Source organism: Simochromis diagramma, unplaced genomic scaffold (genome assembly GCF_900408965.1).
Source record: "Simochromis diagramma unplaced genomic scaffold, fSimDia1.1 OVJJ01000747.1, whole genome shotgun sequence".
In the NCBI taxonomy this organism is placed as follows: Eukaryota; Metazoa; Chordata; class Actinopteri; order Cichliformes; family Cichlidae; genus Simochromis; species Simochromis diagramma.
In genome coordinates this window covers 2,107,064-2,130,539 of record NW_024386897.1, presented here as the reverse complement: position 1 = coordinate 2,130,539, position 23,476 = coordinate 2,107,064, and the positions used below count along the sequence as shown (strand labels likewise).

The 23,476-nt window shown below is 41.5% G+C and overlaps 1 protein-coding gene across 3 annotated transcripts in view; it reads right to left on the bottom strand.

Annotated features, from left to right (window-relative positions):
* Nucleotides 1-18,048: 18,048 nt before the first annotated feature.
* The window catches only part of tsnare1 (T-SNARE Domain Containing 1), a 256,224-nt gene continuing 250,796 nt past the window's right edge, over nt 18,049-23,476 (bottom strand). For all 3 annotated transcript variants that reach the window (XM_040034306.1, XM_040034309.1, XM_040034307.1), the window contains one exon: nt 18,049-21,928. Coding sequence is in view for 1 of the 3 variants with exons in the window: in XM_040034309.1 (XP_039890243.1) it covers nt 21,881-21,928 (48 nt within the window). In the remaining 2 variants the exon portion in view is untranslated. The remainder of the gene's footprint in view (nt 21,929-23,476) is intronic.

Sequence of the window (23,476 nt, the reverse complement as noted above, 5' to 3'; positions counted from 1 at the left end):
TTTTTTTACATATATTTCTACTTGGAGAAATTTAAGAGGTTTATCCCTCAAAACTTTAAATACAAAAAAGTTGCAAAAAATAGTTTACAACAACAGGAAATTTATTTTGAGTGTCTTCATAGTTTTATTTTTGAGATACACCATTTTTTATATACTGCAGGAAAAACGAAAAACAATCCTGTGATGCAAATTTGCAAAGAAAACAGCATGTGCATCAAAATAAACTATTTCCAGCAGTGCAATTCGAGTTCTAAGCATCCCAGCAACTATTCAGAAAAGCATAAAGTCAGACATGACTTATAAAAACACCAGTATAGGCTCTTAAGGCCTACAAGTAAAAAAACTACATTTTCTGCGAAAATGACGTCACTTCCGGTTTCGGGCAGGAAATGGTGGACATGCGATTGTTCGCGCTGACGTCTGTTTCAATGTGGGAAGTGTTACGAACAGCTGATCAGATCGGCAAAGCGTGTTTCTGGAATATTATGTTTTTGTTCCTGCAAGCGCTTTTTATGCAATTTTTGCAAAGCTTTATGTGGAAGGAAACCGTGACCGAGGACAAGCTGATGGCATAAGATGTAAGTACAACTCCTCCGGTTTCATATGCAAAAAAAATTATTGCGCTAGCTTATGCGGTTGCAGTGCTACCGGGATTTAAAAATAGTTACGCAAAAAAGAGCGTGCTCGCTCCGACCGGCTTCAAAGGGTTAATGAAGGTGCCAGTGTGCCTACTGCAACTGTTGCTGCTGCATCTACAGCATCTTGCAGTATACCACCACAACCACCTAAACCAACCCAGAGCTCTTTTAGACAGTTTTTGCAGAAGTCTGTGACCCCAGCAAGACAGAACTCAATTTATAGAGACCTGGCAAAAATGATTGCACTTATTTTACAACTATTTTCAGTTGTGGATGTTAAAGGATTCAGAAAGTTTATTCATGCACTGAATCCTATGTATGTCATTCCAAACAGGAAAACACTCTCCCAAAAAATCATCCCAGGCCTATATGACAGAGAACATGCATCTTCTTTTTGTTTTGCATATTAATTTATATTTTATTGTGTTGTGGTTTGCAGTGTTTTGTGTTATTTCACTTTAAATTTGTTTAAAAGGAAAAAGCTGAAAATTTAAATAGTTAAAAGTAGAATTGTAAAGATTTAGCTTTTGTATTTTGTAATTGATTTTTTACATTTTATGTGGAGTGAATAAATAAAAGCATATTTATATAATAAACATATATAAATAAAAAACATTTTTTTTACCTCAGTAATTCATTTTGTGCATAATTTTCTATTGTTGTTGATAAAAAAAAACAATTAATTAAAGCAACAAAACAACCTGAAGAGCTGGTTGGGAGCCGAAAGAGCCGGTTCTCTAAAAAGAACCGGAATTCCCATCACTACCACCAACGCACTGACGCCTGAGGGCATCAGCCACCGGCAGGGAGTGTGGTGAGGGCCTAAGATGTTCCCAGGGAGGCGGAGTCTAAGATCAGACCTGACATATAGACACAGAGGTACAGGCACACACAGACACAAACGTTGTTCTAAAGTGCTTTTAAAACACGGGAGGGCATGGTGCTGCTGCTAGAGAGCAGCAGGTGTTAGCACGGCCCCTCCCGAGAAACTTCTTAAGTTAAGAGTTGACAATCTGGTGAAGACTGTATGTTGAAGCTGGCCCTAATACTGCAACTGATGATGCTGACGTGGAACTGATCTGCAGGCTGAAGAGTGAGCACAAGGAACCCATTCCACTAGGTGGAGCCAAGAAGACCAAGCCCCTCCTTTTTGGAAAGTAAAATTCCCAGTTACAGTAACAAATAGAGCTGACCAGTGTAGGAATATCAAACAAATTTGACAAATAATATATGGTGTGCCTCAGTGCAATCACTGACTGGCTCAGACAGTGATGAATAGGATCAAACTTTTACATTAAAAAGTTTACAAAAGCTGCGCTGTGATGAGGCTCAGACTCTAGTTGAAGATGTTTGCTGGGAAACGATTCAACTATAAAAACAAACTGATTGTGTGTGATAGTGTAGCTGTCTGGGGTGCTCCTGAGTGATTCATTTGTGAGTAAGCAATACTTTAAGGTTGCTGCTTTGTGCCATAGGCATACATAACTTACTAAATTGACGTTGCAACCCTCAGCATCTTACAAATTCAAACTATACCTGAAGCTTTATACCTGTAGGAGAGTTATACTGATTTACTGTCTGGAGATTATACCAGGTCTAGTCAAGACCATGATGAAGGCAAGACCAAGGTAAAGACTCACTTCTGGTACTCACTTTTGTTGCCAGCGGTTTAGACATTAATGGCTGTATGTTGACTTATTTTTAGGTTACAGCAAATTTACACTGACTACTTTATGTTGTATCAAAGTGTCATATCTTCAGTGTTGTCCCATGAAAAGATATAACAAAATATTTACAAAAATGTGAGGGATGTCCTCACTTTTGTGAGATAGTGTAGTTAGCTAGTCATGGGCGTAGATTTGGCATGGACAGAAGGGACATGTCCCCACCAACATCCAGCAGTTATTGAATTGTCCCCACCAATAATTTGATCTCTTCAAGTAAAGAAAAACAAACCGGATAGAAAAAAAAACGATCTGTCAACGTCTCATTCACCCAGCGGTGCAGAAAGAGTTAAATTACGTTCTCTACTGGAGTCCTACGTCATGTGACAAATATGGCCAATGTGATTGGCTGAGCCTTTCAGGGAGCTCTGTTTAGTTTTAGCAGCAGCAAGCCTGCGCTGTGAGGAGGAGAGGAGGGTGGCAGCAAAGAGGAAGAACCTGGATATAAGAAAGTATTTTTCAAAGAAACCTGTAAGTCACTTAAAGCCAATAAATAAAATGTGTCCGTCACAATAACGTTACAGGCTATGCTAGGCTTTGGCCCACATCAGTCTAAAACTGTATGTAACCATGAATAACGTGTTTTGGAAACTAACTGCACAACAAGCAGCACTATTAGTTCTCTCAGTCTCAGAGCAGCATTTCTAATTTTGATTGAAACTGTCAGAGAAAACGGCAGCTTCGAGCAAGCCAGGATATTAGTTTACAGAGGCTGTTAGAATTATATGTCTAACGTTAAAATGTTGGTGACAATAATTTCCTCCTAATGGCACTGACATATTCATAGGGTTCATTTTTGAGACAAAATATCATCATGATTTTGCAAATATTCCACCTTGTAGTGCAGTTTGCACAAATTGTTTTAAAAATGCACTCACCCTACAAACATTACTGACGAGTGACTCATCAGTAATGTTTGTATAGTGTGCCTAAAATGTTGCATAATTTTGCTGAGAGATCTTTTACTCTGTGGTAATCTTAGATGAGTAGTTTTATGGACAAACACCAGCAGGTCATTCAGTGTTCCCTTAGTGCTAATGTATCAGAGATGTTGGTGTCCTATAACTGAAGTAATGTTGTTAAGTCCTTAAAGTCATATTCTTTTATTGTCATGACTGTATTTGAAGCTATTTTTGTTTTTGTATGATACCTGATTTAAATGGAATATGGCTGAAGTAAACTAAAGCCTAAAATATTTTTGTCATTTGTTTAATAGTAATTTAACATTATATAATTCACATGTAAAACTATGAATTGTAATTTTAAATGGTTTAAAAGCAGGTAGAATAGCATATGTAGGCAAGTATATTTCTCCTTTTTTTTTAAATCAAGAAGCAAAGACAGAAAGGAAAAAAAAGAAACGGGGCAGGGTTCGGTGGTTGAATCATCCGTCCCCACAAACGCCTAAACCAAATCTACGCCCTTGTAGCTAGTTATGCTGCAATAGGTGTAGGCTGCTGGGGGATTCCCATGATGCATTAAGCACTCCTTCTTCCGTCACCTTTCTTCCTCACTATCTGTTAATGGCTCTCTTCCACAGCATATCTTTTGTCCTGTCTTCCTCCTCTTACCCCAACCAGTCGTAGTAGATAGCTGCTCCTCCCCGAGCCTGGTTCTCCTGGAGGTTTCTTCCTGTTAAAAGGGAGTTTTTCCTTCCCTTTGTCAGGGCTGCGCTGGCAGACTGTGGGGATGCGAGGAAATAGGAACAAAATGTTGGACTTTGTGCGATGAAAGCAGTGCATTTATTTAAAGTGACGCAAATTATACACTACAATAATAAATCACCAGTGTGTTCCCAACTCCCGTGCCGTGTCTTGTTCCCAATGTTAGGCTACGTCTACACCGGGTTCACTGTCCACACTGCGATGCGAAAACAGCGTTTTCAAATGTATCTGCTTTGGAGAGCGTTTTCAAAACGCTGCATTTTCCTTGACCAAAAATGGCGTCTCAGTGTGGACGGTAGGCCAAAACGGAGAGAAAAAGATGCATTTTCAAATGAAAACGTATTAGTGTGGATGTGGCCTTAGTGTCCCGTGTCTCTGCTCCTCAGTGTCACAGCATGCCGTGCTTGCTGCCTTCTTGTTCCTGCAATCCTTCTAGGAAAACACAGAGGCAACCGTCAGAAACACCACAATTGCGGCAGACTAACCTTCACTAACTTGTAAGGAGACTAACCTGAAGTCACGCAACGGTTCAGCATGGAGGAACGCTCAGCCACACTGCTCTGTAGCTCCCCCCATGATCCTGATCAGCTGCAGGTGTGTGTGATCCTCGTCCTTGGGTGTGGCCAGCCTCCCAACGGGAACAACCCTCCAGGCCTAGTGTGCCAGGAAAACCAGGACAACACCACCACACACACACACACACACACACACACACACACACACACACACACACACACACACACACACACACACACACAGGGAAACAAGGAACAGCAGCACCATACTCACACACCCCATCAGACATAAACAAGTCCATAGACTGCTCATGAACCCTGGGTCCCTCAGACCCAGGTCCTTGACACCCTTGTTTGCTACCTTAGCGTCTACCTTACAATATAAAATGCACATATCAACTAATGATAACTCTTAAAAGGTGACACACAAATTGTGTTTTAGTACTATTAACCAGAGAGTAAATCAAATTCTTCATTAAATGAAGTACCTTAAAAATTTAGACCAAATTCAACATTTAAATAAGCTAAAAGGACATAACATTACCACATCTCTAGTAATATATATATTATGCTTTAATTGTTGATCCAGTTTAAAGGAGTAATTTATTAAAAAAAAAAAAATACAATTACAATTACAGTTTTGTGGGGAATTATGTATGGAGACCAAAATATTTCTGCTGTAAATCGACCAACCCTTAAATGGTTATTGGAAGATGTGCAGTTGTTTCAAAAACCCAAAGGTTGTTTCTTTAGTGTACGGAACTATTGTTTATTTATTTTTTGGTGTTTAAGATAATAAAATTAAGTTTCTGTCTACTGTAAATGATACAACCACACTTGATCACTGTGACATAAAGCCATCTTTGCTTTACCCAGCACTGCACAACAATGAATATAAACAGTGAATGTGTGTGCTGTTTGAACATTTATGGATTATTTATTTGTATTCTTAGGTTTGGTTGAAGACACACACATCCAGTCAGTATCAGACACAGCAGTGGGGGAGCACCTTGTTACCATCAGTCACACTGATGATCAGTGATAGAAACCCTGCGAAACAACAAGGTAGATGAAAAGAATTCCAAATGAATAACAGACGTAGGGTAATTTCTGACCCTTACAGAAAGTGGAGACCTGTAAGTAGGACATGAAACTGCTACGCTCTGTCTTTGATGTTGTGAGTAACAGTGATATCTTTGTTTGGAGCCAATTCTATTTCCTTTAAAAGTCTGACCCTGGTGCTTGGTAGCCGGGCGCCCCATCGTAATGATGTAGCTTTGTGCAGAGAAAACTGGTGGAAGAAAAGACCTGAAAAGCCCATTAATGCTGACTGCTGAACCACAGAGACCTTTAATGTGCTGTCACCAATCGTCTGCACAGCTTTGTCCTGCCAGCAGTTTCTCTAGTCAGATGTAACTGTCATTTAGAAAGCAGATCGATGTGCAATGATGTGACCGATTTAAGTGGCGATCCATCATTTATTTTCGCATGTAGACAGGTCTCTAACAGCTGTAATTTCTGTGAGGTGTATTTTGCCTCCATAATCACTTCTGTAATGCTGTGTTAGTGTCAATGAAGTTTTTGTTAGCAGTACCTCATTTGCTCACATTTCACACATGATGGATTATTAGAACTTTTTAAATAATTGTTTAAAGTGGGGTTTTCCTTAGTTTCTGACGTATACACATTGTTACAAAGATAGATGCTAAAGTTTCAAATTTTAAAGTCTGCATATGAAAAAGTGTGACCTAAAAGGCCTTTCTTTTTTTCTAAACTTGTCTGTGTATCATAGATACATACTGCACTTGTAAATGTCATAGTTAGAGACACAGCTCTGTAAATTCCAGTCTCTTCTCCTTAGTGCTGTGCTCCATGATTAAGCGACTGATCTGCAGCTCACATTTCAGTCTTTATATCCTGTAAAATCATCTGACAGTGGAGTAGTCCTCTCAGTTTGTACATTTCAGTCAGTTTTTACAGCAGTGCATCAAACAAAGCAGTTGCAGAGTTGTAATATTTCTTTTGTATATATTATTATTATTTGGAGTAAACTAAAATCCTGCATCATAAATACAGTTCGAGCATTTCTGTCAAACCAAACTGCTCACAAACACTTTCATTGTATACAGACTTCTTTGTGACGCCGCTGGATCCCCCTTAAGAATATGGTAGTAAACAGTATCGACCAGTATGACATCCTTATGGCTCTGTAACAAGTCAAGTGAGAGAGTGTGGGGAGCCAATCACAAAAAGTTAGTTTGAAGTTGTTTGTTTTTTGTTCTGTTTTTTAAATTAGGAATCATACAGAGTTAACCTACCAGAGTCCAAGAATAAAAAATATGGAGCTAGAAATAGACAGAATAGGTCCACTATAAATTGTGTTTCAATTCTTTCTGTTTGGTGTGTCTTTTAGCGATTCTTTATTGCTGCAAGTGTTGAGCCATGGTGACTGGTGTTTGGAGTAATGTAGAGGTAATGGAAAGTATATCTCTGTGCTGTTTACAGCCTTGCAAACTGGAACAAATATATATTGTTCAGCTACGGAAATGTTGCCAAACAGTGCCTCGATTTTTGCAGTAGAATTGGGAAAATGAAGACACTATGAGTTGGAATGGCTTTTAATCCTTGATTATTTTTTTTAAAGTGCTCTGAGCCACAATTACAGTCAAACAACAGTTAAATGCAATCAGTTGCATTCATATGCAGTTCATCTGAAAAAGTAGATCATAGAACGAGACCAAGAGATGAAAATGAAACCAACAGGACTGCAAGGACACTAAGGACCAAAGAGATAAAATAGGGAACGTCATCACCAACACTAATCATAACCAAAATCCAAAGTCATCCTGTGAAAGTGGTTGTAACTGAGTTACTGCTACACACCAGACATTGTATGTGGAGGGAAAACTCATGTTTGACCACATTTATTAGGAAACAAAAGAACAAATCCTGGTGAATTCAAATACTTCATTTTGTCCTACAACTGACAGAAATAATAGAAAGACTCTTTTCATAAAGAATGACCGAGTATCAGTCTATTGTTCGTCAATATTCATTCAAATAGCACACAAAAAAGTTCCTGTACAGATAGAGGTTTTAACGGTCAGCTCCTTGAAAATAGTCATGTTATCTTTTGTGTTGTTTTCTAACAGTCTTGAAGAACTTGTTGGCTGTTGCTCAGGGCGCGAAGGGTGAGTGCTCTACTCACTTGAGGAAGAGCATGAACTCCAAATTGCCCTCGGTGTTTTATTCGGAATCTAATTTATTTTGTGATAAATATATGGGGAAATGCTGTGTGAATAGGTGATTGTGGCTTGTAGTAAAATTTCTTTGAGTGTTCAGTAAGAGTAAGTGCAGACTCCTTGAGAAGTTGGGTTTAGGTTGGTGCACTCCATCACTTTGCTAAAAGCATACATCTCCAGGCCTGGAGCCCACCAAATTTCGAGCAACAAGAACAAGATGAAGGCAATGGATCAATGGATCATGTGATTTGATTGGGTTGGCAGCTTACGTTACAGTTTTATTCTAATGAGCAACAGATGACAAGGTTATAGATTAAAGCAGTTTTAAAGAAAGGGGGCATAAAATGGGGGTTAATCTGAGCCAATAAGTCTTTCTGTCACAAACTGAAAGCAGGGACTCAAGCGCAGAGCAGGTTGACGTATCAGAACGCGATTTATTTACACACCAGTGCAATACTATATACAGTGACGGGGGAAAGTCCAGGATTCCAAGGGATTAGGGGAAGGCTCTCTCTCTCTCTCTCATGCTCGCTCACGTCCTTACATCCGACTCACACACGTCCGTACCGCGGGGAGGTCACAGGTCCGGGAAGATAAACTGGAATAGGGAAGGGAGAAATCACTCACAAATCACGAAGGTAGGGCGTAAAGGTATGAGACCAAAAGAAAGACTAACGTCAGTAGCTCAATCATCCAGCGATGAGAGGATCTGTGACCCAGCCTCAAATAGTAGATCGGTAATCAGCTGATCGCCATCAGCTGATCGCCAACAGCTGTGTGAGCCAAGGGTGGGAGCCAGCTGTGAGCTCCGCCCAGGCAGAGAGGTAGGGGAGAGAGAGAAAAAGCAAAAACACAAGTGTAGCCCTGTGAGGCCGGCTGGGCAGGCACAGGGACCATGACAGTACCCCCCCCTCAACGGGAGCCCCCCGGCGACCCACCAGGCTTACCTGGATGCCTGCGATGGAAGTCCCGAAGCATATTCTTGGCCAGAATAGCCGCCCGAGGCACCCAGGAACGTTCCTCTAGCCCGTAGCCCTCCCAACCCACCAGGTACTGAAAACCCCTGCCCCGGCGCCGGGAGTCCATGATGCGGGAGATGTCGTAGACCAGCTGACCACCCACAAGGCGGGGGGGCGGCGGGGCCCTGGCGGGAGGACACAGCGGGCTGGAGAGCACAGGCTTGACCTGGGACACATGGAAAACATTGTGAATCCGCATGGTACGTGGCAGCTTGAGGCGAACGGACACAGGGTTGACAATGGAGTCTACGGGAAAGGGGCCAATGAACTGAGGTGACAACTTCTTAGACTCCGTCCGTAACGGCACAAAACGGGTAGACAGCCATACCTGTTGACCGACGGAGTATTCCGGGGCTGGCGTCCGGTGGCGGTCAGCGAGGGCTTTGTTGCACTCCTTAGTGCGGAGTAGAGCGGCCCGAGTAGCACGCCAGGCCTGGCGGCACCTGCGGAGGTGAGCCTGAACAGAGGGGACAGAGTGCTCACCTTCGACAGCTGGGAGCAGGGGTGGTTGGTAGCCCAGGGATGCCTCAAAGGGTGACCTGCCCATGGCAGCGGAGGTGTGGCTGTTGTGGGCGTATTCAATCCATGGCAGCTGTTCACTCCAGGTTGATTGATTGTGGGAGGCAACACACCGGAGGGCAGCTTCCAACTCCTGGTTAGCCCGTTCGGACTGTCCGTTGCTCTGCGGGTGGAAACCGGAAGAGAGGCTGACCTTGGCTCCCAGTGCGGTGCAAAATTCCCTCCATACTCGGGAAGTGAATTGTGGTCCTCTGTCTGAGACGATGTCCTCGGGGATCCCGTGGAGCCTGAACACATGTGAGGTGAGGAGCCGAGCCGTCTCCAGAGCAGTAGGGAGTTTAGGAAGGGCGACAAAGTGTGCGGCCTTAGAGAAACGGTCGATGATAGTTAGTATAACGGTGTAACCTGCAGAGGGAGGCAGTCCAGTGATGAAGTCTAGAGCGATGTGTGACCATGGTCGGGCCGGCGTAGGGAGAGGCAGAAGACGGCCCGACGGCGGTTGGTTTGACCGCTTGTTCTGGGCGCAGGTCGGGCAGGCGGACACAAACTCCCTGACGTCCCTCGCCATGGTGGGCCACCAGAAGTAGCGTTGAAGGAAGGACAGGGTGCGGAGGACCCCGGGGTGACATGAGAAACGGGCAGTGTGAGCCCACTGGAGTACCTGGGAGCGGACCACCGAGGGGACGAAGAGGCGACCAGTCGGGCTGGTACCAGGATCCGGTTCAGTCTCTTGTGCCTCCTGAATGAGGGATTCAATCTCCCAGGAAACTGCTCCAACCACCCAGGCCGCCGGCAGAATGGGTTCGGGGTCCGACTCCTCCTCCGTGGTGGAAAACTGCCGGGACAGGGCGTCTGGCTTCACGTTGCGAGATCCTGGCCTGTAGGTGATGGTGAAATCAAAGCGAGCAAAGAACAATGCCCACCTGGCTTGCCGAGAACTGAGACGTCTGGCCGAACGGATGTACTCCAGGTTCTTGTGATCCGTCCAAACAATGAACGGGTGAGCAGCTCCCTCCAGCCAATGTCTCCATTCCTCCAGGGCGAGTTTTATGGCCAAGAGTTCCCGATCCCCGACGTTGTAATTGCTTTCTGCGGGCGAGAGACGGCGAGAGAAGAAAGCACACGGGTGAAGCTTACCGTCCTCTTGTTGCGAGAGAACCGCCCCCAACCCGGAGTCAGAAGCGTCGACTTCCACCACGAACTGCCGTGTGAGGTCCGGTTGCCGGAGGATGGGCGCCGAGGAAAACCTCTCCTTAAGCTGGGCGAAGGCTCGCTGAGCGGCAGGATCCCACTGAAAAGGAACCTTTGGAGAGGTGAGTTTAGTGAGAGGGAGGGAGAGCCTACTAAAATCGCGAATGAATCTCCTGTAGAAATTAGCGAATCCCAGAAAACGTTGCAGTTGGCGGCGATTAGGAGGAACAGGCCATTCAACCACCGCACGCACCTTTCCAGGGTCAGTCCGTAGATTTCCCCTCTCAACTATATAGCCCAGGAAAGCTACTGCAGGCACGTGGAACTCACACTTCTCCCCCTTCACAAACAGCCGGTTCTCCAAGAGGCGTTGCAGGACCTGTCTCACATGCACCTGATGTTCCGCGAGCGTCTTAGAAAAGATGAGAATATCATCCAAGTACACAAAGACACAGCGATTAACAAAGTCACGAAGCACCTCGTTCACCATGGTCTGAAAAACCGCGGGAGCGTTGGTGAGGCCGAAGGGCATAACAAGGTACTCAAAGTGCCCCTGGTGAGTATTGAAGGCCGTCTTCCACTCATCCCCCTCCCTGATGCGAACCAGGTGGTAAGCGTTGCGCAGGTCCAGCTTAGTAAAAACAGTCATGCCCTGGAGCAGCTCAAAAGCAGAGGAAAGCAGCGGCAAAGGATACCTGTTCTTGACAGTGATCAGATTAAGGCCCCGATAATCGATACACGGGCGCAACGAACCATCCTTCTTGTCCAGGAAGAAGAACCCAGCCGCAACCGGGGAGGAGGAGGGACGGATCAAGCCCGCAGCAAGCGACTCAGAGATGTAACGTTCCATAGCAACCCGCTCCGGCTGGGAGAGGCTGTACAGGCGGCTAGACGGCAACGGAGCCCCCGGAAGGAGATCGATAGCGCAGTCATACAGGCGGTGGGGGGGAAGGCCATTTAGGCTGCAGAACACAATGCACTGTAAAGACAAAAAGCAAAAAAAGCATGCAAAATTGCACACAAAAATCCGCGAAACAGCGAGGCAACGAAAGTTGAACCGCGTTATAGCGAGGGAACACTGTGATGTGGCACTGAAGTTAAAAACAGCCTCCAAACTGACCAGACAGTGGATTTAATACTGAGTAAAACCCCAAAAGATTAAAATGTTGAAATGCCCAACCTGAGCACTGAAATTAACATGATTACAACCTGTCTCAAAAATGGTTTTGTTCTATGTAGCTGTTTCCACCCTTCATTACAACCTTATGGGGATAATATTTTGTAGACTTCATCACTTTGAATTCTACAGGGAGTGCAGAATTATTAGGCAAATGAGTATTTTGTCCACATCATCCTCTTCATGCATGTTGTCTTACTCCAAGCTGTATAGGCTCGAAAGCCTACTACCAATTAAGCATATTAGGTGATGTGCATCTCTGTAATGAGAAGGGGTGTGGTCTAATGACATCAACACCCTATATCAGGTGTGCATAATTATTAAGCAACGTCCTGCAGCTGCCAAGATGCCACTTGCCACCAGTTTGGCCATATTTCAGAGCTGCAACATCACTGGAGTGCCCAAAAGCACAAGGTGTGCAATACTCAGAGACATGGCCAAGGTAAGAAAGGCTGAAAGATGACCACCACTGAACAAGACACACAAGCTGAAACGTCAAGACTGGGCCAAGAAATATCTCAAGACTGGTTTTTCTAAGGTTTTATGGACTGATGAAATGAGAGTGAGTCTTGATGGGCCAGATGGATGGGCCCGTGGCTGGATTGGTAAAGGGCAGAGAGCTCCAGTCCGACTCAGACGCCAGCAAGGTGGAGGTGGAGTACTGGTTTGGGCTGGTATCATCAAAGATGAGCTTGTGGGGCCTTTTCGGGTTGAGGATGGAGTCAAGCTCAACTCCCAGTCCTACTGCCAGTTTCTGGAAGACACCTTCTTCAAGCAGTGGTACAGGAAGAAGTCTGCATCCTTCAAGAAAAACATGATTTTCATGCAGGACAATGCTCCATCACACGCGTCCAAGTACTCCACAGCGTGGCTGGCAAGAAAGGGTATAAAAGAAGAAAAACTAATGACATGGCCACCTTGTTCACCTGATCTGAACCCCATTGAGAACCTGTGGTCCATCATCAAATGTGAGATTTACAAGGAGGGAAAACAGTACACCTCTCTGAACAGTGTCTGGGAGGCTGTGGTTGCTGCTGCACGCAATGTTGATGGTGAACAGATCAAAACACTGACAGAATCCATGGATGGCAGGCTTTTGAGTGTCCTTGCAAAGAAAGGTGGCTATATTGGTCACTGATTTGTTTTTGTTTTGTTTTTGAATGTCAGAAATGTATATTTGTGAATGTGGAGATGTTATATTGGTTTCACTGGTAAAAATAAATAATTGAAATGGGTATATATTTGTTTTTTGTTAAGTTGCCTAATAATTATGCACAGTAATAGTCACCTGCACACACAGATATCCCCCTAAAATAGCTAAAACTAAAAACAAACTAAAAACTACTTCCAAAAACATTCAGCTTTGATATTAATGAGTTTTTTGGGTTCATTGAGAACATGGTTGTTGTTCAATAATAAAATTATTCCTCAAAAATACAACTTGCCTAATAATTCTGCACTCCCTGTATTAATGTTCCAGTTGGGGGCATGACTGCTTTGACTGGCAGGTTAATTTATTTTTTATATCCTAAAACTATCATATGAATGCAAAAGTCTTCACTCAGTAACCGAGTGATTTAATACAGACATTTGTTTTTCCAGCATTTGGAGGCATTTGTATTTTTTAATCTTGTTTGAAACATCATTTTTGTAACGTCCTGTAAATTTTCACAAGAGGTGCTTATTTTATTCATCTTCCTGCCCCCTAATTTAGTGCTTCTTGGCAAAGCCTCGACAATGCTTTTCATTTGATATTTAATATAGATTCTGCTGTTTGTATGAGCAGATGGAAAGTTCACTCTGGGTTTAGTTGACAAACCCTTTGCACATATTCACGTGTGTCTGGTGGAATTAAACTTTGTCTTGAGTTCTTATGGTTGGCCCTGGCACCCAGTGTATTGCCAGGCTTATAAACTTGTTCTCATGTAAACTCATTCACTCTTCACTTGACCACGGTGTGGGTTTATATGACTCATCAATCTCAGTACAAAACCATACTTCAAGTGGTCATGGTGTTTGACACAATAACTACAAATGTTTTCTAATTTTATAGAGAATAACAAGATATTGAGTCAAAGAGAGGAGTCCTCTGACCCCCCACACCATCTTAATGTGAGAAAGAAAAGAGCTGGTGATGCAGCAGAGAATTTCAGCAAGATAGCAAGGTACAGGAACCTCGTCGAGCTGACAGTAAAGGATTCAGTCAGAATGATAGAGAAAGGCCTGGTGATAAGCTGATGGTGTGAAACTAAATGTGTAATACTGCTTCTGTGCAAGGTGAGTAACCATGCACAGAAGCAGTATTACACATATTGAACACTGAGCGTGTTAAAACCAAGGACTAGATAGGATTGCAAAGAGAAATGTAAAGTTACACAAAAGTTGTGTATGTATTTTTAGACAACTTCGAGGATGAGTCTCCTCATCTTGATCCCATCGGTGTAGGAGGTTTGTTGCACGTTAGCTTCTTTGAGAGGAAGTTTTTGCCAGTAAGTCTTATAAGCACATGCTCACACACATTACAGATCTCTTTGAAAGTAGCAGCTAAACCACCTGTGTTTGTTTTCTCGCAGTTGGCCATTAAGCACATCTCCTCGGAGGATACAAGGTTTAAAAACTGGTGAGTATTTTTCTATTTTGCTAAGGCAGTCTTTGAAATTTAAAAGTGCTCACATCTGAACCCTCATGAAAAGTCACTTGCGAAGCAGCTCGTATATCCCCTGGTTTCTATGTTTTACCATCAGAAGGTGCACCTTGTAATCTATGAACCTCAATGCTGAAGTTTGGAGATCTACAGGGAGAAGTTGGACTGTCTACTCAGACAGTTCCATAGACTCCTGTATCTCTTTCTCAGATCATCCTGAGGGTAGGTCTTGGATGTAGCCAAGTTATACACAGGGACGTCAGCTGCCTCACATGTCCTCATGAAATTTCAATTAAGTGGCCCAAGAGTCCAACTTATTGGCTTTGGCTGTGGCAGTTTGCTCCAGAAAGGAAACATTCAGCACTTTCTCTGCAAAAATATCTGTTCTTCATTCATCATTCAGTCTCTAAATAAACAGTGTAACTAAATAAAACTACAAAAAGCTTTTTGTCATTTTTTCTCTGATACCTTGGACTTCCTTCATAACAACTTTCAGTTTAACCCTGCTTTGTCCACAGGTAGGAAATGGTAAATAAATGGTAAATGGTCTGTATTTGTATAGCGCTTTACTTGCTCCTAAGGACCCCAAAGCGCTTTACACTATACACAATCATCCACCCATTCACACACACATTCACACACATAGGAAACACATAGATTTGAACATAAAGTGGTAGAGGGTAGATCTTTTACTTCCACTTTCACTTTTCAAAATACATATAATTGCTAAATGTGTCTGATCAGAGACCCAATGGAGCATGACACTGCAGGATCTTCAGCTCTGCCCCACGCCATGCTTCCACCTAGCTTCTAGAGCAGCCCAGTTTTTCCCAGTAAGTAAAGCAGTACAGATCTCCCATGTAATGCTGGAAAGTGTGTAAAGTAACTCTGTATGTAGTATAGTATAGTTGTGTATTATAGTTCACCTGGTCTGTTTCAGAAGGAGACAGGGTAAAGTCATCTGAAACCCACACACAACAAATGAGAGGAAGAGAGGGAGGAATGGTGCCTTAAGTAACAAAAAGATTTCAACTGTCCAGAGAGAGTCAGTACTGCTGATTTCAGTTGTACTGAGAAATACGGCAAATGTTGTCTTAATGTGCTGAATCACACTGTGAAGCACATTACCATGAAAATATTTCAAAGATTGAATTCTGCCTCTTTAAAAAGTGGATGGAGCACTTTATCTTTTTGTGATGAACTTTTAAAATTACTAACAGGATTAGAAGCCTTTCACAGCAGCTGAGGGGTCATTAATTGACAGTTGGTTCACCTGCTGCTGCAGCTGTCTGGAGCCTCTCTTTGAAGAATTAAGTCTACATTAGTTTGTGGTGGGATAGCTGTAGAGAAGGTCATCTGCTAACTGGAGGGTTGGTGGTTCGAACTTTGGCTCCTGTAGTCTGCATGCCAAATATCCTTGGTCTGACCCCAAGTTGTGGTGGTGTGAATGCAACATCTAGATAGAAAGTACTTAAAGTGCTTGTGTGAACGGATGGAGGCATATTGTATGAAGACCTTTGAGTGCTCAGGTAGTGTAGAAAAGCTCTATATTATTTGTGCTATGTTTACGTTTTCATTTGAGTGTACAGTACATACAACCTTTTAAGTTTCTCATTTGTTTCACTTTGTCAAAAAGCAGGATTGCTTCAAACAAAATAAGACCTCTAGCTATTCTTTATAACCTAACACATTTCAGCATCTGCCTCTTAAACATAGACTGTTGTCCACTATACTATAGCTTATTGAGACCAAATGGTGAGTCTGAGGGTGTTACAGTGGTCACACAGGGCTTTTATTTGTCCATATGAGAATATACAAGGAAGTCATCATGCTCCCAGATACAGTAATACATTTCAGCTGTGCGGCCCATTAAGAAGCCTTTAATTTCTCGCTGCAGAGCTCAGTCTGATCCTCAGTGCCCCTAGGAGCTATAAAATGTTGATTTATCTCCCTCTCCTACAGCTCTGCACGCTGAGCCTAGAAAGGAACTAATGATGTACTACTGCAGCTATTTAAACCGCTGTTTGAACACTAGTTTAAATATGGAAAGGGAAGTAAGAAATTAGCAGCAGTTTTGCCACTGTGATTCCAGCCTGCCAACCTCGCACCAGATAACCCAACTTCTACTTTTCTTCTGCTTTCTTTAAAAAGAGCAGCGGAAAGTGGAAGTTAACAAAGAGAAAAGTTTGGCTCAGAAGGAACACTTAATTAATTAGAAATACCAACTTCATCAACAGAACATGTGTAAATTATATCTTATGCTTTTAATGTTTATCAGTTTGAGTAAAACTGTTTTAGCTTCACTCAAAAGAGCACTCATTTGAAAGCAAATAGTAAGTTGCTGCACTTATGAATTAATATTATTTTTTCAAGACAGTTAATGAAATTTCTCTCTTATAAGCTACGCAGTTTTAACACACCTCTTCCAGGATATTTTGTTTCTCTCCTACATTGGAAGATTACTCTTCCAGTGTTTATTAGTGCAGTGCTATCACAATATAATGACGTGGGAATGGAAATTATTTTCATCCAAGGTTTCAACGTCAACTCCCTCAGTCTAACATATTAGCTCTCAGTCAAAATGAGGTGATTTGAAAAAGGGACCAGGGAAATGTCTCAGAAGTATTAACCTGAAGATGAACCTCTTGGTCTACGCCGTTCAGGAAACCCAGAGATGTTTTTTTTTTTTTTTTTGGTCACATTTACAGTGTTGAGTGCCCAATGCTAACTACATCCAAAAACTGAGATTACCAAAACTGAGCGTACAGAAGCTCCACCCACCTGTTGTTGAAACCTTCTATTTAGAGAGGCAGCTAGTCAGAACAATCATGGATTAAAAGGCAGGCGAAGGAAGCCAAAAGAGATTATGCAGAAGTTTTAAAGAAAAAACAAACAAACAAAAACAAGTATGTTGTAGTACAACCCAGTATGTACTGTTTTTATTATTTAATAACAGAATCTAGTGTTACTTCTCTCTTTTCCCCCAAATGGCCACGGCAGATGGCCACCGCTGCCTGAGCCTGGTTCTGATGGAGGATTGTTCCTGTTAAAAGGGAGTTTTTCCTTCCCACTCTCACCAAAGTGCTTGCTCATAGGGGGTCATATGATTGTTGGGTTTTTCTCTGTATTTATTATTGTAGGATCTACCTTACAATATAAAGCACCTTGAGGCGACTGTTGTTGTGATTTGGCGCTGTATAAATAAATTGATTTGAATTTAATCAATCACATCCAGACACAACTGAATCTTCTCATCACTTAACACTGGGAATTATTAAGAAAAACACACACACAAAAACAAGTATATGTAGTGGCAAAACCTAGTTATGTACAGCTTTGCTGTTTTTATTAAATAAGGGAATCTAGTTTTAGTTTGCTCTTTTTAATATGAGCCTACATCACAGAAACACTGCAGTTATTTCATACAGACACAGGCAGGATAAAAGACCAGAGTGTCGCCTTCAGCCAGGAAGACCCAGAAGTCATTCAGGCAGGTTTTGGATGATTAAGATTCATGAAGTATAAAACAGGAAGAGTAAATTAGTACAGCCATTCTTCCTTGGCTTAAAACGAGTACTTCAGTTAGAGTTGTGAGTATAAAAGATGTTTCACTCAGGATGACCTCATCCATTCCACTACACAAAAACAGTACAGTATGAAAGGATCACTATCTATTTTAGAACACTTTTGTTGGGCTTTTCATGGGACTTTTTTATTAACAATAAGAAAACCACAGACCAATAGTCCTCTAAATGTCCTTTGGTTTAAACAGCACAGTGCACAATGGTGAGCATGCTTGAAAATCACATTTTTATTCCAAGTTCATCACATACTGGTATTTTGTTGTATTCTGTGGTGTTGCAGTTAATCTCGAGCCATGTGGAGGGGAGTGCTCTAGGTATAAAACCAAGTGGCTAACTGTGGAATTGAAAAAAATGAAGTAATTCCTGTAATGGCTGGCTCCAATTGCAAATCCATCCCTGCTGTTTCATTGTTAAAATGCTCAGCCCACTGGGCCAGGGACTGAAAAACAAAAAAAGAGAAGTTTTAACAGCAAGAGTTATAGATATTAGAGGAGAAAAGGGGGACTGCTTGCACATATGCTGAACTCCTTATTTGAAATTTTTGCCATGTTCATCGCTTGCCAAAATTTCCCTATTTCTATACTAAATTTACATTAACTGAAGAAATCAACAACAATCCCAGGTTTTTCTTCATCATTGTAGCCAGACTGCCTAGTATTCCTTATACTTTAACTAGTAGTGTACCTTTTTTCACAAATAATTATTCCGGAAAAAATATTTTACTACAGAGATTAGAGTATGCTACACATATTAAAGGAAACATATCTATCTAACAGACTTCAGTTTGTTCATGTGGAGTCTTCTTCATGCAAGGTTAATTATGGAGCTCCACATGGTTCCATACTAGGACCAATTCTGTTCATAATTTAGATGCTTCACTCAGGCTCTCTCTTTCTAGTTCCTGAAAGAGAGAGGATATGTCTTCCATCGTCTTCTTCTCTTTTCTGGTTGTCTTCATTGGCTACCTGTTAAAACTAGAATCAAATTCAAAATCCTTCACCTCACATACAAGATCATCAATAATCAGGACCCATCTTACCTTCAGAGGACTTCAATATTAGACTTCTGTGTTGCGTGTGATTACTAGAATTTTCAAAAGTAGAATGCGTGGTAGCACCTTCAGCTTTCAGGTGATCAGGTCATCTGAGTCTTAGGTTTTCTTTGTATTATTTTGGGGTCTTCAGCTTACAATATAAAGCACCTTTGGATATTTCACAGCCTATAGATAAAACCGACTTGAGCATCCACCATTGGAACAGAAAATAGGCCATTAAGGGGTACAGTAAGTTCATCGACTATCAATGATATCCTGTAGGGTTGCATGAGTGTAAATGCATGTTGTACTCACAAATAGTTATTACAAAACCACTTGTATGGGCTTTTAATATTGTTTTGCCAAACACAGAAAAATGTTTATCACAATTAGCGTCCACTGTCTCCTAACACTGGAAATACATAAAAAGGATTGAAAAATAACTTGAATTAATTGAAGATCTTTCTAGCAGACGGCTTTACTTTCATTAAACCTCTTTTGATAACAACATAGTCTAGTAATTGGAAGAACCTGGCCTCTTCTGTACGAACACATTCTTGCTTCGGGTTTTAACCTCAAATAAACCTTCGTTAACATTCCAGACATTGACCAGGAGTGATAACTGCTCCACCTTGGATTGAAATTCCCCTCAGCCTGCATTACCTGGGAGATTTATCCACCTTGTTCATGCTGTATTTACAGAGGCAGCAGGCTATCAGACAGTAAACCGCTGTGAGCGAAACCGGGTTAAGTTTGTCCAACAGCCTGCACAGAATTAAATCTAGATAGAGAGCCTCCAGGTAAGGAAAAACCTGACTTTTGTTGCTTTTTCAAATGTTTGAAAAGGTTCTGGAAATGCTCTTTCCTTGTTATTATTGCTACATATTCAGTAAGTAGAAAAATGCTGCAGAATGTAACCTTTTAAAGAAACTTTCCTCTGGCCTTTCTCAACAACAACAGACAAAAAGAAAATGAATTTCATGTTACATTATGCCTGAGACAAAACAACAATGACAAGCTTCCCCCCTGCATGTTTCTTCTCTTTGTTTCTTCTCTTTGTTGAAAACTCTATTAAAAATGAAAAGCTTCCTTATTGGTGAGTCAGTGTAGTTTGACGAAATTATTACTGATTGAAGTGTGTTGGGAAATTCAAAGCCAGATAATTCCAAAGAGAGAGAGAGAGATAGATCAATGATGATGGACAAATCCAAAAGAAAAGCTTTTTACAGCAAAGGGGTTAAGTAAAAGATGACAAACTGTGGAAGACCTGACCCTGCAGGGCAACCTGACATCTTGCTTATCTCTAGAAAACCTTAGGAGACAACACAGGGCTGGGAGAAACTAACACACAGCATAATCACTTCTCTTACAGATCAAATTAAGCCTATTACTATCTTAAATCTTAAACATCTTGCTAGGAATGTAGGCCCATGAAGACAAGAGGAAAACTGCCTGACTGCTGATGATTACCTCTTGCTGGAAACCAAACACTTGTAGTGTGAGTTACACTACTCCTGTTCCTGCCACTGTTTGGATGATAATTTGGTTTAAGGTTGAATTTCATGATGAATTTGTTTATCAAATAATTTACCACAGAAACAGGTGTGTATGATATAAGCAAAAATAATTATAGTATATTGTCATAGTTCATTAAAGTAAAAAATGCCCTTTACAATAGTAATCTAAGTAATTACAAAATGACAAGTTGGGAGTGACAGATCCAGCTCACTTATGCCTCAACACTGGGCACCAAAGGACACCTTGTTTTTAAACCAGCTGCATCAGTGACTCTGTCAAAAATGCATCAATAGATGCCCTGTTAATGAAAAACATATGAAAGTACTATTTTGTAACAGCAGCTCCTAGGAGATAATTTAATCACATTTTATTTTTAAAGCACCCAATCACAACAAAAGTCACCTCGAGGTGCTTTATATTGTAAGTTAAAGACCCTAGAAGAATGTATAGACACATTTCAAAGAAATAGAGTGTTTTTAAATAAATTACAGTAACTGATACAGGCTGTACAGGGACCTCCTCACCCCTCTATGTGGATAAATGAAAAATCGGAGCAGCAAAACAGCACAGGGCAGCATCACAGTATGACAATGGATATGCCAATGATGGGGTCAGATGCTGGAGGAGAGGTGGGTTGCAAAGCAGCTAAAGAAGTTTAAAATGCGAACTCTGTGTATTTTCTGTAGGTGTGGGGGCAAAATTTATTTCTAGGTGGGCAGGGTCCATCCCTGCCAACTTTAGACATTCTTAAAGCCATGATAAAAATGACATGGGAATTAAAACAAACATTTCACTGACTAAAACATAAATATAAAGATGCATAAATAAGCAAGATTCATCTCATAACATGTCGCTTGCTGCTGAACTTAGACTTTTATTTTGGAAGGTATATATATTCAAACAGTATTTACCAATATCAACAAACACTGTAATATAATAGTGATTATTAATGATAATAATTACACTGCAAGCTAATAAATACGAAGTTCATTTCAGTAAAAATGCGAGGAAGGAAGCGCACAATATACAGCAGCTGAAGACAGTGTCACTCTGAAGCTTCTCCTTCATCTGATTTAGTGTTTGTGGCTGAAGGTTTGCAAAACAGAGCATTACCCGTTACATTTAATACAGGAAACGCCCAGCTTGTGCCTCTGATGCGATCACTAAATTTGCATTTGGGACTTAACTTTCAGATTACAGCAAACAGCTGCTGCATTTAAAAAAAAGAAGAAAAAAAAGGAAACACTAGTGAGAACAGTGATGATTTCATAAGAGGCGCAGACTGGAGGTATGCTGAGAAAGGCCTCCATCCTCAGACTGACACACATGTAAACAGAGCCAGAGATGATGGAGTAGAGATATTGTTGCAGGGCTGCTCCCTCCTACTGGGAATCAGCTGCTCAGGTCAAGGATCAGACTGGGCAGGAGCAGTGCAGTGACACTGTGATGACAACAGCTACCTGCAGAACACAAACAGAGCAGATAACGGTCATCAATCACCCAGCAGTCACCACCAGCTCAAGTAATCCTTCTTGTTCAGCGACAGTGCTGTCAGCCTTTTTCAAAACACAGGATACAAACTCTTACAGTACCCCTCAGGCTTTCATTCCATTTCATTTGTGAATTATTAATTGGCAAGAAACCAATGAGTCCTTTTTATTTTGAAAGTGTCACAGGTTGTGGAAAGTAATTTATGATTGTGGTCAATGGCTGAGTTTTAATTAAGTCCCGGCCAGAGTTCATAGTGCTGGAGATGGAAGTGGTTCGTTAATCACCAACTAGCAGACTAGCCGTGTACACCAAAGGCCAGAGTATGTCACTTTTATCTGAATTAAAGTTAATAGTTGTCCAGAAGGACACATGTAAGTGAATTAATGCTTGAAGGCACAGGGGAATCTGAAGATCGTTTTTGCATTTGGTCATTGCACCCTGGTTGAATCCGATCACAATAAGCATTCAGAAACAATCTGTGAATTCATGTTATTAATAAACATCCGAGCTCTCATTGACTCATGTGTGCTTGGAAATTACAGGCTCTCTTTGAAACTTTAAGCAGGAAGACTTGTGCTACTTGCAGATGGCAATTCTGGCCAGATTTCAACCAGGAAGGCTGTGGCCCCAGCACCAGCACCATACACAAACACATACACAAACACACAACGCACATACACACAGGCATTCTTTATCCATAATTTATGGCACAGACCAACAGTCTCCTTTAGAGTCCTTCAGAAGCTATAAAGTGTCTGTCAGTCTATCGTCATCCTCGTTGCAGAAAGTCTGAGTGATTGAAACCCACCCACTGATATCTACTGGGCACGTCCCCGTTTGGACAGACAGAGATCAATAGCTAAAAATATTATTTTGTGTGGTTCTTCATTATTTCTGTAAGCAATTCATCTGGTCATACTGGTAAAATACATTTAAGCTAATTTATAAGCGATGCACTCTGTTGGCGCTGTACGTGAACAACGAGGTAGGCAAGTAGTAGGTAGGTAATAGTCATGAGCAAAGATATTACGTCTGAGAGCTTTTCATATCAACACAAAAGAAATAACATTTTTGTCAACTTTATTTTAGCCAGATTTACATTTAAGCACAAATCTATTTACACAAACAGAGTCAAAACTTTACATTTATTTCACGGAAAGCTACATTTACCCTACATTTACATGAGGACAAAAACTGTGATGAAATCTGCTGAAACTTTTGTCAGTGAATAAAAACAAAAAGAAAATATCCTGGAGAGACAAGAGCCAATAAGAACTAATTACATTGTGTAGAAAGGCCAGGCGAGTTTTGAAGCAGTCCAATCAGAAGTAATCTGCATGCAGTAATGTTAGAGGTGCACAACTGAGGTGCTTTTTGGAAATGGTACCACTATCTCCCATCCTCCCGGTTTCTCATGAAAATGAGACAAAATGTCAGCACATAGGAAGACAAGAGTGAAAATATGGACACATTTTCCATTTGATGTCAAGGAAAATGAGACACTTTGTAAACCATGT